Genomic DNA, 12,747 nt, shown 5'->3' with positions numbered 1-12,747 from the left:
AACAATATTAAATCTTCCAAAAATAAACACAGGCTATCTTTCCAGATACTTAGATCTTCTTTAATTTCTTTCAACAATGCTTTGTAGTCTTTAGAGTATTAGTTTTATACTTGCTTTACTATATTTATTCCTGAATATTTTGTTGCTTTGGGCTGTATTCTTTTTATTTCGTCTACATCATTACAAGTAATTTCCCTGTTTCTTTTTACTTTTTTATACCGTGACTACTAGAAAATTTAAGATTACGTGGGTTGTTCTTATTATATTGCTATTGGACAATGCTGCTCTAGAATAAAGAGGCTAATGTAAAGGAATGAGAAACATGAAACAGTGGGATATGTCCAAGTTCCTCACGATATGATGCCTCTGGAGCTACCTTTGCAAAACGTAGTCTAGAATTTTCCCCTAATAGAGAAATCACAAATATGTTCTTTTTTTATGTTCTTTTTTTTTTGGTTCTTACATTTTTATTAATTTATTTTCACTTTATTTGAGAGGTGGAGAAACAGAGACAACTTCAATCCACTAGGGGCTGGGTTAAGTTGAGGTGAGGAGCCGGGAACTCCATCCACATCTCCCACATGGGTGGCAGGGACCCAAGTGCTTGAGCCATCATCTGCTGCCTCCCAGGCTGCAAATTAGCAGGAAGTTGGATTGGAAGCAGAGGAGCCAGGACTAGAACCAGGTGCTCTGATATGCAGTGTGGGTGTCCCAAATAGAGTCTTTGCTACCCCAAATGCCTTCCCTTAATGAAAAAAAAATCATTTTATTTGAAGAGCAGACACACACACACACACACACACACACATGAGAGAGAGAGAGAGAGAGAGAGGGACAGAGAGAGAGAGACAGAGAGACAGAGAGGGAGAGAATCTTCCATTGTCCATTCTCCAAATACCCACAACAGTTGGGGCTGGGTCAAAACCAGGAGCCTGGAGCTCAATCTGGGTCAGCCACACGGGTGGCAGGGACCTAAGAACTTGAACCATCACCAGCTGCTTCCAGAGTTGCATACTGGCAGGAAGCTGGAGTTGGGAGCTGAATGAGGATTCCAGTTAGGAATGTGGGCATCTCAAGCAATGTTTTCACTGCTGTACCCAATACCAGTCCCAAATCACAAATCTCGATGAGCTTCTGATTATACTCTGAGAAAATGCATGCAGCCACTTGTTCCTATTCTATATTGATGTAATTTAAGCAAATAGAGCCTGTAGTATCTTCTGTGATTTCTCAACCCCTGGGCCTACAAAGTTCTAGAAGGGAGATTGCTTGAGTTCAAGGCAAACCAGGAATAACGTAAGAAGACAGCTCGTGATGGCTGTCTCGAGTGTTTTCATGTCATACCCATGGAAAGGGTTAACAGCGTGTCCACTGGCCCTTGTCTGAAGTGCTCTCATGTCTCAGCACTCCTGTTTCACCTGTTGGCACCCCCTACTCAGGAAAACCTTTCCGGATCCTCCACAATTGGTACAGATGCTTCTCTCTGTGTCCATGCTGTTTTTCTAATGTGTATGACACAGAATTGATGCGGCCTCTTTACTTTTCTTCTTCATGTAGGCTGAAAGAGTCTTAAAGAATCCACTACCAGAGTGACTGGAATGATAAATACTATGGATGAATGCTAAGTTTCTTCTTTCTTTAGAAGACAATAACGTATGTGTGTATTTACTTTTTTTTTTTTTTAATAAAAAAGAAGGTGCCTTGTGTGTTTTGGTCCAGTGGAAGGAGTATACAATTTGTTTTCAGAAACTGATCTGAGTTCCAGTTCTGGCTTTGATACTTTCAAGCTGTGAGACTTTGAATGAGTCACTTAGCCTTCCCTGCATTGCATCCTGCATCTGTAAGTCCAGGGGGTTGAACTACTGAGCTTTAAGGTTCCTCCAAGCTTTAATATTCTTTAAGACTTTGAGACCAAGGCAAGCCTGGATTTCCATGCAGGCTTCTGTCCAGACAAGCAAATCCACAGAGCAGCTGAGATCCCCAGCCTTTACCAGGGGTCGCCGCCTCCTCTCCTCCCTCCACATCTCAGCAAATATTAGCAGCCAAGGGCCTCGTGGAGTGTGGTTTTTAATAGAATCCAATTTCAGTCCATTTAGAATGGGGCTTTCCATGCTGACTCGGTAATTTGAACTGTGCCACGCCTGATGGACTAAGTGCATTCTCCCTGCCTCCCCTGCCTGCTCTGGGCTGGTGTGGACAGTCAGCGCAGACTCTGGGAGTGGCCAGGGGAGCATCTAAATCCAGGCAGCCGCGGATGACCCATCTGACCGGCCCGGAGCCATGTGATGTGGGTACCAAGGACACTGGAAGGGGAGTGGGCAGTGCCCATTCTGGTTCCTGACAATCGCCTTTTCTTCTCTGGCCTCTGGGGGACTATCAGGGAGAAAACTGTGTCGATCGTTGGACGTAACTAGAGGACACTTGGTTCTGAAGACCATTAGAACAATCCCAGGGGATTGCTGTGGCGTTCATCCATCTAGGAAGGGTATGGGGTAGGGCATGGGGCTTTCGGAGGCCCCCTACCAACCCCCATTCCTGCCAAGCACTTGCCTTATTTTTTTATTTTTTATTTATTTTTGTTTATTTGCCTTATTTTATCAGAGAGTAACCCCAGGGCCTGTTGGAAGGTCCCGTTTGTCTAACGTGCCACGTGTATCAGAGCGGGAGGTGAACATACGGGTATTATTAGCAGCTATGCTCCAAATGAGGAAACTGAGGCCACAGAGGGTGAGGGGAAGGCAGTGGTTGTCTATGTTGTGCTGACTCTGCACAGTTATTTCTTTTCTTTTCTTTTTTTTCTTTTTTGACAGGCAGAGTGGACAGTGAGAGAGAGAGACAGAGAAAGGTCTTCCTTTGCCGTTGGTTCACCCTCCAATGGCCGCCGCGGCCAGTGCGCTGCAGCCGGTGCACCGTGCTGATCTGATGGCAGGAGCCAGGTACTTATCCTGGTCTCCCATGGGGTGCAGGACCCAAGCACTTGGGCCATCCTCCACTGCACTCCCGGGCCACAGCAGAGAGCTGGCCTGGAAGAGGGGCAACCAGGACAGAATCCGGCGCCCCGACCAGGACTAGAACCCGGGGTACAGGCACCGCAGGCGGAGGATTAGCCTAGTGAGCCGCGGCGCCAGCCAAGCACAGCTATTTGTAAATCTTTTCAACACCCTTCTAAGGTAAATAACGTTATCTCCATGAGCAGGCTACGGAATAAGGGTCAGGAAAGTCACATGGCCACATGACTAACGGGAAGATGGTACTCAACAAAGCTCCATGTGTCCACTCCAAAGCTCACGAGGCTTGAAGACATGGAGCCACGGGCTCTGAAGTTGGGCCGCGTCAGTAGTGGCCCTTTACTTGTCTGGTCAGAACAGTCAAAAACCATTAGTATCTTGAGCTTTATCCCTGAGAGTCTGATTCCGTGAGCCTAAGGCCGAGCCTGAAAATTGCACTTTTAAAAACCGATTGCAAGTGATTCTGACATTTTGGAACACACAAGGCTGGAGCGTGTGACTTCCCTTCTGACTTGGGTCGCCTAGGACTTCATTTCCCAGGGATGGCTCTAGTTCAGCTCTGGACTTACCTCTAGTGACATTTGCCACTGGATCCTTATTAAATTGTGCTGGACATTCTAGCTGCAAAGATGAAGGAGCCACAGCGTTTGCCTCGAGAAACATCTAGGTGGTGAGAGAGATGAATGCAGCTACCAAGTCCCGACTGACTCACTGAAGCAAACACTAGCAGCGATGGGCTCGTGACGCTTTAGGTGTGCAGACTAAGGGGTCCAGGAAGGCCTTCTAGTCATCGACTCCAGGTCAAGATCTAAGGGAGTTAGCAAGGCAGAGAGAGGGTGGAAGATGAGGAGTGGCTACAAGACAGAGGGAAGAGCTTGGAAAGGCCCAGATGGCTCAGGGAAGCACCAGAAGTTGTGCGGCAGTGGGTCAGGGAAGCCTGGGGAAGTCAGTGGGAGAAACTCCGTGGAAGGCTTGTGTACTGTGTTGACGAGACTTGGCCCTTCGTCCCTAAGGGTTCGAAGTGCCACTAACGGTTGTTAAGCTGTGAAGTGACATGATCAGAGTATGTTTTAGAACTGTCACCCTGATAGAAATGAGAGCATGAAGCTGGCAAAAGAGGAACAAATTAATTTCAGAATTAAGAATTTATGTATGTTGAAAAGCACCATAAACAAAATATGAAAGCAAAGCACTTGAAAAGCATATTTGCAGCATTTCTTGACAAAAATAATATTCTTCATAAAATTACAAATTGATAATAAACATACCAATATCAAAGAAATAGAAAATTCACAAAGAAAGAATACAAATGGTCAACAAGCATATGAAAGTGTCATTCACTAGTAGTCAACGAAAGTTAAAATAACAACCTGAAATATCATTGACATACTATTATTTTTGCTGTGAAATTGTTAGAGTTTGCTAGGTGACAATACCCAGGGTTAGGACAGAGGGGCCAGTCCCAAGCCTACAAGGACAGTGTTAGGGTACAAACTTTCTGGAGGGCAGATGGCAACACATATAAAAATTTTTAAAAATAGCCTAGCAAATTCCTTCTTGGAGTTTATCCTAAGGAAATGTGAATGTATGCAAAATTTAGTTACAAGAATGTCTGTTGCAATATTATGTGTCGTCAACACTGGGATTAAGTGAAATAATTGCTATCTGAGAATTGATTACGAAGGGACCAGGGTCCATTCAAAGAGTGGGGATGCCTCTGGAAAAGTCTGAGAGACACGCAGAAAGTATTCACAATTGATTAAGCAAAGGAACAGAAGCAAAAAATGTGCTCAGTGTGCTACCATTAAAAGGATAGCAATACACACATAAATATGTGTATTTGAAAAATGTCTCATTAGCTCCAGGAGGATTTACAAGAAATGAGTGAAACTGGATCCTGGAAGACAGGGAGGGAAGTGATTTCTGCCTGATATTAGAGCTTTTTGTATGTTTTGAATTTTGTATCTCTGCATGTATACTATATTCTTAAATACACTTTTTTGTAAGTTATTCAAGAGCATATGTAATAATGACCGAGTTTATTTTTAAAATAACAACAAATGTGCATGTGTATGTTTATATCAAAAAGAACTAAAAGATGTATCTGAAAGGTTAAAAATATTTGTCTTGGTGGCAGGATTATGGATGGAATTTTGGACTTTTTTCTTATTTTTCCCCCCCTAGAAGTTCTTCTATAACACACACGTGAAGGTTACATGATAATTAAACAAAAGGTATAATTTTCCCCCCAAACAGTTTTTCACGAAAAGTTCAGGCTGAAGGTGACAATGCAGGTCAGGTCCATGATTAGTGCTCTGTCTGTGCAGTTCAGCAGTGCCATCTGCAAGCAAAGCTTGTAATTAAACCACAGGCCCAGTGTTTGGGAGGGGTGGAGAAGCAAGTGCAAGGTCTGGGGAGGTGAGTGGACTTGGATTTGCTTAGCAGCTCTTGGAAGGGTCTGCTGGACAAATGCACGGGGAATTCAGCCCGGACCCCAACACCAGCCAGTACCCCAAGCAGCTCGTTTCTTTGGGATTCTTTAAGTTCAGGTCACAGTGAATAGAATCCCAATAAGCATGTGTCTCTAAGTCCCCAGACAAGCAGACGGCCTGTGCTTGTGCTCTGAGGTTCTGGGAGGTTGTCCTCACATACTTGCAATTTTTAGGCTTCCTCCTTGGGATGGCAACAATCTCATCTCCATCCGCCCAGCCCTGCCCCAGCACACTCACTTGAGCAAGACCCCTCTCCTGCCACCCGGTGGGAAGTTAGCCCAAGTCTTGGCTGAGGCATGAAAGACAAAGGAAGAACCTGCGCATCTGAATGGGTGCTGTCGCCACCCTGACCTCATCTCCATCCTTCAAACCCCAACAACCTTTCTGGGCAGGAGGCTTGGGGATGCGGGAGTTCTGCACGCTTGACTGCGGTAGGCCTCAGGGTAGTTCTGGATTGGGACCACATGAAGCTGTCCAGAGGAAGAGGGCAGAGAGAGGAAGAGGGCAGAGAGCGTGGTATGGTAGTCAGGGGAGAGTGTGAAAGAGCTTTTCACCTTTCCTCTTCTCCAGAGGGTGAGCTAGAACCCTGCGTGGTTCTGGCCCCTTCCTGCCAGCCCTGCTGGAAGTCTTGGGGAGTTGTGCAAAACATAACCTGCACTGCTGGCTCCTGAGCCCCTCAGCAGCGACTGCATCCTGCAGAGGTGCAGCTCGGTTGAAAGAAACAACCTGTCACTAACTTCCACCTGGGGCTGTTTCCTTTTGGGTTTTGCCTGTAAATATGATCCTTCCCCAATGCTGGGGACGAGGAATGCTAGGCCGGCTGTTAGAATGTGCCCTGGCCCATCAGTCGGGACAATGAACAATGCCCAGCAATCTCTTCTGGGTCTCAGCGGTCTTTTCCTGCACTGTCTGCTCAGAACACTAGAGATTCTAAGTCTCTAGTGTTTTTTTTTTTTTTTTCCTGCCTTGGGTAGGTAAATACTGAGGAGGCCCAGGTGCTACTATTGGTATGGAGAACGCGTTTCAACCTCATCCACTTGGTCCTGCTCTTGAGCAGTTGTAACTGCCCCACATAATACGCATGAAGAAGCAACTAATACAGTGTAGGTACCAGCGAGGGATCTGGAGTCAAGGAGGCCTGATTCAAATCCCACTGGCACCATTTCAAGGGCACACATCCTCTGGGTAGTTCATTTTTGTTTTCTTGTCCATCAAATGGGAATAATATCCACAGAGCAACTGCGTGAAAGAAATGAGATTGTACATGTAAAGATCTGAAGATAGTGCATTTAATAAATCCTAACTATGAACATTATTGCATCTGTATATAGTTTAGTTTTGTACAATATTGTCTTTTTCACTAGTCACACGAAAAATACATGAAAGTGCTTTGAAAATTTTTAAGCATCATATAAATCAAAGGTGTCATTGGTAATAATCTCAAATTAGCATTTCTCAACTCTTCCATCTCTTTGAAGACTGGGACTACATCCTACGTCCCACAGCGAATTGCACAACCACGGGCAAACAAAAAGCCCTCAGTAAATGTTTCTTGTTTAACTGAAGCAACACGGCATAGCATAAAGAGCATAGATTTCAGGAGACTCGACTGGGATAAGATTAGTTTAAGGCAGGAGAGCCAGTCTGCAGTCACGATTTATTCAACAAATATTTGTTGAACTCGTTCTGCATGCGAGAGAGTCAGTCCAGATAACTTCATCAACAAGAGGCTGTACACGTTCCCACAAAACCAAGCCTCTGGGCGGTCTCCACAATCCCAGCCTACTCTCAAAAGCACAAAGGCTGCAGTCAACACTGGACAAATGGCCAGTTGCTTTGGGGGAAGCCCCATCCTGCCTGGCTCTAAGTAGCTCTGATTGAGGGAGTTGGGGGAGGGAGTAAACGTGAGGGAGAAGGCTGCTTCCAACAGACACAACAGGGATGTGTCTGCGAATTTATTTCTATTTACACCCAATTAGTCCACAGTCAAATCCTTCAGCCTATACGATGCTATGCTCTTCCCCCAGCCACACCTCCCTCCCTTCATCTATGTGGATTCTCCGCCCCAGCTCGAGGACCACTTCACCCTGCCCTGCTGTTGTCAGCTGCCTGCTGGCTGGGAGTCATGGGAATGGTATGTGTGGTCACCAGAGGGCACTGAGAGTGGGCTTGGTGGCATGTGAATCCTGGCAGTCTCGGATCCCCAAGGTGGGGGGAAGAACACACAAGCCAAGACAAGTGGGGGGGGGCAGCAGGGGTTGAAGTGACTGGGGGAGTGGGGGAACTCCAGTGTACCAGTTCATGGTCTCTGTGTTGGCGTGGCCAATGCTTCCGGTGTCTGTCCCATGCCTGATTGTCTCAGATGCCTTGAGACGCTCTGGTGTGTCAGAAAGCTGCAGAAGGGTCCAGGCCACGGGCTCCATGTCTGCTGCCTTTGGGATGGTGCACCTGCCAGGCTCCGCCTCTGTTGGAGGCGCTGGCCAAGGTCAAAGCCGCGATGGCATTTCCAGGCGGAAGTTAGGCCCCTCTCGGTTACTGGCTGACCTTCTAAAGAAGGGGGTGTCTCCGTCGCCCGGGTACCCCACCAGATTCCAAATGTGCTTCTCTCCTTCTTTTCACACTGGATGCAGACGAAGAGTTGGGGGACAACAGGAGGAAGAAGGGGAGATGGGAGAAGTGAGGAGGGGCGGGACCCGGGGAGGGCTCTCCACAGGAGGTGCCTGGATGTCCCTGGTCCGGCGAGGGCACGGCTCTGGAGAGGCCTCCTGGTTACATGGCTTCTTTCTCTCTCTGGGAGCACCTGCTGAGCTTCATCTCTGTCAGCTGGATATACCGAATCACATTGGTGTCTGTGAGGAGAGAGACACACCTTGGGAAACACCTGGCAGGACAACCACCGTGTCTGCCGAGAACAACACGAGCTGGGTTGCAAGCCACGAGTAGGCCAGACTCACTGGCCCTTCGGCCAGTGCTGGCCTTCTCCTTCCCACCCACCCTTTGCCAAGGGCAAGGGTCACTGTGACCCAGGAGACAGACGAGGGGGAGGGGAGAAGAGAATTTCTCCCCTTTTGTCCGTACAGCAGGAAGCCCAGTGGTCTCCGAGTCAGCAGTTTGAGACCCCCCCCCCCACCTTGGAGTTGAACTTCAGGCAAGTTACTCCCTTCTCCTACCTTACTCTCTCACCTGCAAGAAGCAACGTCTGCTTTTGAATGCCTACTCAGAGCCAGGTTTTGAACCTTCATTATCATATTTACCACTACTGCAATCCTGCAGGGTACGTGGCATCGCCCTTGCTATGAAAAAGGGAAGACCGGGCTTTGGAGAGATTGAATCAGATGCCCAAGGAGTCACACAGTCAATGGTATGTCTGGCCCAAAAGCCTGCCTCTCCTGGGGACCATAATGCCCTCCTCATACAATTGCTATGAGGACCAAACCAGGTGGGTCTGAAAGTGCTTAACACAGTGATTAATAAATATTAGTCGGATGTAGTTTTTTTAACTTTAAGATTTGAAAATGACTTTGCTTACTTCTGTCCATATAAGCAGGGTCAGACAATCACGTCTCCATAAAGAAAGCCAATTCCAATCCCTAAATTAGCGAGCAGGGCAAGGCTGGCAAGGCTGCTTAGCTCTGCGCACACTGAAACACGGAGTTAGAGAGATGCCTGGGGTAGGAACTTTCAGTAGACATGAATACCACATTGCTGCCAGGCACGACATCCAGGTCAATGCTGGCCTAGAGTAGGTGCTTAAGCAAATCCTGCAGAATGAGTCCAGTCCTTAGGCTTCACGCTGCTTATGGTATATGATTGGTGGGACACAATTTACATATGGAAAACAACAATACATACATGAGTGTTCTTAGAAAAGAATTCCACTGTACAAATTCAAGGTCTCTGTGTTGGCTTTTGCAAATTGATCCTAAAATTCTTAAAGACTTCTTTTTAAAAACAATTAATTAATTTGAAAGGCAGAAAGACAAAGAGAGAAAAACAGACACAGACAGAGATAGATGGAGAGGTCTTTCTCCCCCAGTGCCCACAATAGCCAGGGCTGGGCCAGGATGAAGCCAGGAGCCTGGAACTCAATCTGGGTATCCCATATGGGTGGCAGGGACCCAACTGCTTGAGCCATTACCCCTGCCTCCCAGGGTTTGTGTTAGCAGGGAGCTAGAATCAGAAGCGGAGCCAGAATTCAAAGCCAGACACTCTGATATGGAATGTGGGTGTCCCAAGCAGTGTCTTAATCTCTGGACCAACAATGCCCTTACAGGCTTCTTGGAAGAAGAACTACATTAAAAAAAATCAGCCATATGAACAACAATGACAAGTCACAAGTCATTGCTTTCCTGTTACCTCCTCAGGGAGGCCTTTCTGATCACGTGATCTAAGACAGCATCCTCCCCTTGCTCTTGGTCTCTTCACTCGGCTTTATTTTCTTTACAGCACTCCTACATGTTACATTATCTACTTGTCCATTTGCTTGCTGTCCATTTTCCTCCATTATAACATAAACTCCTTGAAGGTGGCAACTTTCTTTTTATTTACTGCTATGTACTCATTATCTAGAATAGTTCCAAATCTATTGCACTCCCTCAATAAATATGTGTGGAATGAATGACTGGGCAAGCTACGGCTGTGACCTAAGTGAATGGTACAGATGACACATGCTAAGGAATGGGATCTGGTCGGAGCAGTCAGAGCAGGCTTCCTGACAAATGCTTGGCTTAGCATTCAATTGTCTTTTTGGGGGTCTGGATTTAGCAGAGTGGCTAAGAAGCCAGTTAACATGCAGGCATCCCTTATCAGAGCAGTTGGGTTCGATTCCTGGCCGTGGCTCCTGACTCCAGTTTCCTTTTATATCGACTCATCAATGGGAGGCAGCAGTGATGGTTCAAGTAGTTGAGTTCCTGCCACTCACATGGCAGACCCAGATTGAGTTCCTGGCTCCTAGCTTAGGACTGGAGGACTGGAAGGAAGGCTGGCCCGGTCCTGGCCATTGTGGGCATTTGGGGATTGCACCTGCAGATGGGAGCTTCTCACTCTCATTTTTCAAATTAAAAAAAAAAAAGATAGATAGATAGATAGACATTTGTGTATTATGTCTCACCAACCAGATGTGAGTTCTCTCAGATAGAGGCCCTGTCTTCTCATCTACATCCCTGGTGTCCCACACTGACCTTGGCAAGCAGCATAAAGTCAACATGCATTTATTATAAGTGAAGACAGCTGGAGACTGTGGTGGAAAGACAAAGAATCTGTCCCCTCTCTGAAGAGGACAGCTGCCCAAGCTCTCTGGAGCCCAGACCCCAGGTGAGTGCAAGGACTGTGTGCTCTCCTCATTTTAGGTCCTGGCACACACCTTAATTTGACCCCCTATTTGTCTCCACCCAGCTCTGCCAGCCATGAAAATTGTTCACTGCGCTGAGGGGCCCCAGGAGCTGCCAGAGGGAGGGGACCGGAAGAGCCATCGCTGCCTTACCTGTTGGCTGCCGGGTCCTCGCCTCTTTCAGGTAGTAGAGCGCTTTGTCGTAGTCCCCGAGGTGGTAGAATGCCACGCCAGACCGGTACAGGGCCTTGAAGTTCTCCCCTTCCTTCTTCAGGACCTTGAGGCAGTACTCCTTGACTCGCTCATAGTTCACCAGCTCAGCCTGGAGCAAGCAGGCTATGGAAGAAGAGGGAAAAGAGAAGTGGCAGGCTCTGAACGTGTCCTGTTAGTTCCTTCTCCCCAGAGAAGGGCTAGAGATCTCAGGCTTCCCGCTGCTGTGTATGCCATGGGGTTTCCATCCAGCAATCCTAGGCTCCAGGACCAGTTTCTTCACTAACAACTGCCGTGACCTTGAGCAGGTAACTTAGCCTTGTGTTATGCGTTGAATTATTATGCTGAAGTCTAAGACCCCAGGACCTGAGAATATGAACTTAAACTTGGAGACAGGGTCTCTCTAGGGGTATCAGGCTCAAATGAGGTCATTTGAATGGGCCCCATCCAATGTGACCGGTGCCCTTATAAAGAGGGTAAATCTGGACACACAGACAGATGCATGCAGAGGAAAGAGGATATGGGGACACACGGGAAGAAGACGGCCATCGGCAAGGCAAGGTGTGTCTGAGGCTTCCGGAAGCCAGGAGAGAGGCGTGGACTAGACTTTCCCTCAGAACCCCCAAGATCCACCAGCACCTTAATCTTGCACTTGCAGCCTTCAGAACTGAGAGAGACAATACTTTTCTTTTAAGCCACCCAGCTTGTGGGACTTTGTTAAAGCAGCCCTGGGCTGCTACTCAAGGCCATGTGAATAATAGTCACCTTGATATTTATTGAGTGTTTGCCTTCTTCCAATGCTTCTCTTGTGTATTACCTGAAGGAACTCCTAGAATACTCTGATGGAGGTACTATTATTATTCCTAGCTCACAGGTGAGGCAGCTGAGACTCAGAGAGTTTTCAGAATTTCTCATGTTCATACAACACAAAAAAAGGATGAGACTGAAACTGAAGTTGTCAAGCTCCAAGCCCAAGTTCATCCTTACCAAGTTGTTAGGGGAATTCTATAAAATCGTGGCCATTAAGTATGTAACACAGAGCTTGGCACACAGTGAGCACTTGAACAATGTTAGTTCACATTCTTGTCCCAGATATCTGCCTTGGGCTTCCCGCAAGTTCCTTTTCCTACCAGTCTGTCTGTGCAGCTCCTGAGAGCAGGAGCCTTTTGATGGGCTAGTGAGCAGCTCGCACAGGGCACGCTTCTGCACAGGAGAGAGTTGGCATCCAGGGCAAGAAGTGAAGGCTGCGGGTGCCCATGGTGTGGACCCTCCCAGTCCATAAGCACCCATCTTCGAGTAAGCCATCTCTCTCTCTCTCTCTCTCTTTCTCTCAGAAGCTTCCTCTCACCAGCTCTGAGCCATGAAGCATGGCCAGGCTGAGGACGTCCCTGGAGGGTGGTTGAACCACTGCAAAGTGGAATTGTGTACCACAGCCCCTCACATTATCCCAGCCCTATTGAACCACCTCTGCCTCCATTCATTCACTCAAATACTTGGTTTAAAAATTATTTACTTTTATTTATTTTATTAATTTTATTTATTTGATAGGGAAAGAGAAGGGACATCACTCATCTGCTGGTTCATTCCCCAAATGCTCACAGCATCTGGGGCTGTGCCAGGCGAAAGCCAGGAGCCAGGAACTCCATCTGGGTCTCCTATGTGGGTTGTAGGAAACTAATCATTTGAGCTATCACCTGCAGATTCCCAG

The 12,747-nt window shown here is 47.2% G+C and overlaps 1 protein-coding gene across 5 annotated transcripts in view; it reads right to left on the bottom strand.

Moving 5' to 3' along the window:
* The window catches only part of TTC9 (tetratricopeptide repeat domain 9), a 97,211-nt gene that overhangs the window by 61,798 nt on the left and 22,666 nt on the right, over positions 1-12,747 (bottom strand). For 4 of the 5 annotated variants that reach the window (XM_089322213.1, XM_051826303.3, XM_070065172.2 and 1 more), the window contains exon 2: positions 10,983-11,165. In XM_089322213.1, the coding sequence (XP_089178339.1) occupies positions 10,983-11,165 (183 nt within the window). Of the gene's footprint in view, positions 1-6,767; positions 8,350-10,982; positions 11,166-12,747 lie in introns of those variants that run through there. The other variant, XM_008248540.5, reaches the window with a different exon arrangement.

This window comes from Oryctolagus cuniculus, chromosome 20 (assembly GCF_051225735.1).
Source record: "Oryctolagus cuniculus isolate XC-2025 breed Fujian yellow rabbit chromosome 20, ASM5122573v1, whole genome shotgun sequence".
Lineage (NCBI taxonomy): Eukaryota > Metazoa > Chordata > Mammalia > Lagomorpha > Leporidae > Oryctolagus > Oryctolagus cuniculus.
The sequence above is the reverse complement of the archived record's forward strand: the minus strand, read 5'-3'. Positions and strand labels throughout refer to the sequence as shown.